Here is a 5,247-nt window from a genome sequence, read left to right as displayed (position 1 = left end):
CTAAACTACACTAAACGTACAATGGACTGATTCCCACCCCACCCCCAAACACCCCCCACCCCCCACTAAAACTCATATGTAGTTGTGTAAAACTTAAGCCAGAAAATTTCCGTGTGGCTCATAACTGTCACTTTATGCTAACTAGCATGGTTGTAATATTAACATGTCTAAAACTAAGGAGAAGGAATGGTGCTTTATGGATAAAAAGGAAGTGTGAAACCTTCATCAAGTGGAATACTCGGATGAAATAAGCTTATTTAAAACCTAACATCCCAACTTGGGAAACTCCTAATAAATTCTAAACACTTCGGAGCTTTAGAGCCTGATGTTTACATCTTTTATAAAAGATGCCTCTTGACTAGGGCTAGCAAGCAGTGTGTACACAAATAAAAATGTGTGCAAATACACACACACACTAATTTCACTAATAATAAAGAAAAGAGAACAAACTGATTTCGAATGCCGAATTCAAGAACCTAGTACCATAAGCCTCTTGGCGCTAGAGCCTTTTCCATGGCTGGAGCAATGATTAAAATTTTTTTATTTTTAAATTTATTCATGATTAAATTTTAACCAAAAATTGTTCTCAAGTCTCCAATGTCATTAAAAACAAGGCATGCCAACTCTGACTTTTTATAAATCTAAACTATGGTGCTCTGGAAATTTCTGTAACATCAGAGCCTAAAGTACTGAATTGTGACTTTTTTTTTCCTTATTAACCTTCTGAGGTAGAGTTACCAATTCAATTTTATTAGGACCATAGTTAACTTGAACTAAACCCCATGACCTTTGAAAGAAAAGAAAAAAGGCTTCCCAGGCCGTGGCACATAAGATACACTTATACTTTTAATGTAATAATCAAAAAATAAAAATGGTTTGTGTTTATATTTTTAAAAAACAGCCCAGCTGTATTACTCTGTCACCAAGAATTGTTATCTGAGGATCCTGTCACTGCTGAGTTTTATAGTTCAGCCTTCACAATCCTATCTTGATGAAGAGTTCATTCCCTCATGATACACACAATATACTCACAACTTCCTGCCTTCTCTTAGAAGGCTCCATCTAAGGCTCCCCTTGGAAGTGCCCCCTCTGAACAGAACAGACATGAAGACTGTAACTCATTCAAACAACTCCTCCCTGTTCTGCCTCCTCCTCTACATTCCCCTCTTCTCAAAAACATCTGAAGTATGAAAGTTGTTTTTAAATAGTAGAAGCACCACAGTCCATTAACACCACATATGGTCTTTAAACTGAAATATTTTAGTGATGTCTTGGACATCAAAATTTATTTTTAAGGTGGATTCTGAGTGTGTGGGTCCAGCCCAGGTCTGCAGTTTGTGCAGACATAGAAACAAAAGAAAGTTAAAACATTAAGAAAAAAGTTAACCTGCTGGCCTTAAAATAATGCCGGAAATCAATTTTTTTCAAAGAGTTGGCAAGCATGGGCTATTGGTCAGAATATGAATTAGGTGAATTTACAAAATCATTAAGAAACAAATCCAAGTTTATGTGCTGTGAAATTTCCATGGTTCCTTTAAAGTAGATAGGCTGCTCATAATTTTTTTTGTAATGCTAAATCACTCAATTTTTGATGGAAAAAGAATACAGATGGACTGTGTTTTACCTATGTGAAAACCACCAATCCATTTAAAATAAAATCCAAGAGGGTATATACATTCTAATCAAGTCATTGATTATTTTCCTGATTAATAAGAACTACACTTTACACAAAATACTTTATCAGCAGCTGTTTTCATCAAAAAACCAATATTCATAGTTTCACAGTTGAAAAAATTACACATTAAAATATTTTACAATTCATTGTATATTCACCACGTTCCCATTTCCTAAAGGGCTTGTAATATAAAGCAGATTAAAAGGGAAAACCTCAAAGTAGATTACTTTGACACTGAATTTTACAGAGGACACTGAGAACCACAAAAAGCTTAGGTTCTATCATAAAATAGTGACCAAATTCCATTCTTCTTTAAAAAATCCAATTAGAAACATCTTTTTTTTAAAAACCAAATTCTACAATATGATTAACAGATTTCAAATTAACAGCAGTCTAAAAATCTTCAAAATAAATGATTCTGTATAGCTGAGAATATGATTAAAAAGTTAAAACATGATTTTCAGAGTCTATCTTACTAGAATGTGTTTAAAATTAGGTTTTATTTTCCTTAAACCTGCTTGGTTTTTTCCCCCTACAAAATACCTTGAAGGAACTATTTCTCAAGTGACTACATGAAACCGTAGAGTCAATAATCAGTTATACAATGTTCAATGACAAGGATGGTTGGCCACAGGAACGGACCAATCCATGAAAGTGGTCTGACACCGAAGTACCTGGAAACAGCTTACCCCTGACTTGACATCCTAGTCACCCCATGTAGCATTCAGTTCAATTTTTGGCTTTGCCTTCTGAGCACGACTTGACCCTTTTTTCTTATTTTTAATGTTGTTTGCTTAAACTCTGCTTGGATTTGTTTAAAATTTACTTTGTTTTCAGCGAGATTGTTTAATCATTCTTTGTAAAATTTGTCTACACTTCTTCCAACAGAATAGACTTGGTTGTAATAACTATTGAAAATAAATGTAAATGATGAAATAAGCTATGTGGCTTGTGTTTTAATGGTAGAGAGGTCTCAGGGGAAGGGGACTAGCTGGACTGATGTGAGACATGCAAAGATCATATAAATTTTGTGCAAGGAAGCTCAAAGCTTTTTTGGCACTCAGGTAAAAACGCTGTTCTCTGTTAAGTCTTCAGTCTCCACCATCAGAGTTCCAGATTTGTACCATTTCATTGAGTTTTCCTGTAATTAATCCCTGATATAGAAAAGGCTGGGATGTTAGTATGTATTAACTGAATATATCTAAAAGGCACAAAATGTTAAAGAAGCTTTAAGAAGTTATGAAATCTATATCTGCAAAAGAATCTATTTGGCTTCCTGCTTAAAATGGGAGTTTAAATTCTTCTTAACTATTCCAAGACAGTTTACAGAAATAAGTTCCCCTAATCTTCAAATTTATTTTTCTTGTTGGCAATATTATATACATGCTTTAGTGAAGTACCTAAGTCTCCAATAATTAGGCCCTTTAAGGGCTCTAAAATAGCCAAATATTAAGAGTATTTGTATTAGAGTCCCTTATTCACTATTCAAGACTTCTATTATAGGTAACTGATTTCATAAATGAATATTGTTTTAGTGATGCTGTTTTACTAGAGTATATAATGTGCACTTTTTATAAAGTTGTATTCCAATAATATGCCTAATCTAGAAAACTGTCAGTAAATTATTGCACTTTTTCTGGTGTGGCACCTGGACATTTGCTAAAGCTATTTCCTAGGGCATTAATCATTCATTTCAAATACTGAGTAAAATATCAGAGTCTAGAGAGATGATTAGCATTAGCCCCTACACCTTGGGTCAATGTTTTCCAAAGTGTTTAAGAATGTATCCTGTACTCAAATGCAATTTAATAAAGTTGGACAGTGAGCCCTAATTGCTTGGAAATGGGACATGACCTTAAAATGGTTTAAAATCCTACTTTTATTATCCAGATATTGCATAAATAGCCTAAAAAGGTAAAAAGTTTGTGGTTTCTATTCCCCCATATTATAAAGTATTATTCATGAGCATACCTCAGCAGAGGGGTTGAAGCAATCAGGAAGATACTCTATATTGTGTTAATTTTGGTAACTGGTTTCATGACTGAGGCATTATCAACTATAAGAGATGGAAAATGGGGGAGTTACATGAAAACAAAGAAATAAAAAGAAAGAGGATGAACTTTAATCTGTTTTCCTTATGCAATTATACACTAGTCATTGGTATAAATGGGATAGTGCCTGAGCCTCACCCACAAACCAAGAGGAAAGCTGACCATGCTGCTACGAACAATAAAAAATTTGGGGTGCAAAACAATGCATGACTATGGGACAGATCATGTAAATAAAGAATATATATTAATGATAGTTTCTATAATATAAATAGCCTTTAATAAAAAAAATAATCTTTTTAATAACATTAATACTCACTTCTATTTTCTGGAAACATGCATGAAAAATGTATTCAATTCAATTGCAAAAGGAGAAAAAAAAATCAACCTAAGGTGAATACTGTACAATTCTGGAGCAAGAACTAGTCCTGCTCATTCTTTCTCTATAATGATTATTTTACTTTGTGGGAGCCCAGAATTTCCCTGGGAAGTAAGAATCAGATTCTTGTAAATACTGTCCAGAAAAAAAAAACCCAAAAACACCACCTTATAACAGGTCTCATTTGTGACTGCTTCCAAAACTTTGCAGATAAGACCTCAAATCATCAAAAGGTTTGATTTATTAAAAAGGAAGTCTCTGGTGAAATCTCAAGAGTCCCTTCCACCCCAAGCATTTTTCTTCATTAAACAAGGAGTCAAAAAAACCCACTTCAAACTATAAATTGAACAGCAATGGAAAAATAAGAAATCTTCATTATTTTTCTAATCTCAATGTAATTTAACACCAAACTTCAGTTTCCTTGGACCTAATGCAATAATAGACTTCGCTGTGTCCACAATTTCAAAACATAGAACATTTGCAAGACAAAAAAAGAACATCATTCTTTTTCCTTCTCCATAATTTCTATATATTTTGGGGTTTTTTTGTTTTGTTTTCTTTTTTAAAAAAAGATACAAACAATCTTCAAAGTTTACCTTTTTGGACTTTAAGGCATAACATGAAATTGCGCATTATTCTAAAGCTTAATTTTGAAATGAACTAGTTTAGTGCTCTCAAACCCTGTTTGCGTTTACATTATTTAAATTATATAGTATTTTATTTCTGTTCTTGTGTAAATTCTAATGCTGTTCATGGATTGTGCAATTCCTATGCAATCAGTCTTTGCCTGTTGACAGTTATTAACAGTGCAGTATAGAATCCAGATAATGAGCTTTCGGTTTCTCAGTTATCATTTCAGTTCAAAGCATGCTGCTTAATGGTGTGGAAGATCCAATCCATTTTTGTTGTCCAGCCACCATGATGTGCATCATTCATTTGTTTCATGAAATATTCCAAAGCCTCTTGTTCAGTTTTATCTAAAGCTAGGGTCTTTCGAATGTATGCAATATCATCAAAAGATTGTAGTTCTGGCATTCCAGAGCCAAGCATCATTGAGAAAAGATTTATGAAGAGATTGGCATGCTGCCGAATAGCTAGGTAAGCCTTGTAACACATCTCCTGAAACCTATAAGTAATAAGAACAG

At 33.6% G+C, this 5,247-nt stretch overlaps 1 protein-coding gene across 1 annotated transcript in view; it reads right to left on the bottom strand.

Annotated features, from left to right (window-relative positions):
• Nucleotides 1-828: 828 nt before the first annotated feature.
• Nucleotides 829-5,247, bottom strand: part of PIK3CA (phosphatidylinositol-4,5-bisphosphate 3-kinase catalytic subunit alpha) — an 80,027-nt gene continuing 75,608 nt past the window's right edge. The window contains exon 21 of the mRNA XM_072807460.1: nt 829-5,228. Coding sequence (XP_072663561.1) covers nt 4,958-5,228 — 271 coding nt within the window. The 3' untranslated portion in view covers nt 829-4,957. The remainder of the gene's footprint in view (nt 5,229-5,247) is intronic.

This window comes from Canis lupus, chromosome 31 (genome assembly GCF_048164855.1).
Source record: "Canis lupus baileyi chromosome 31, mCanLup2.hap1, whole genome shotgun sequence".
Taxonomy (NCBI): domain Eukaryota; kingdom Metazoa; phylum Chordata; class Mammalia; order Carnivora; family Canidae; genus Canis; species Canis lupus.
This window is presented reverse-complemented; position numbering and strand designations above follow the sequence as displayed.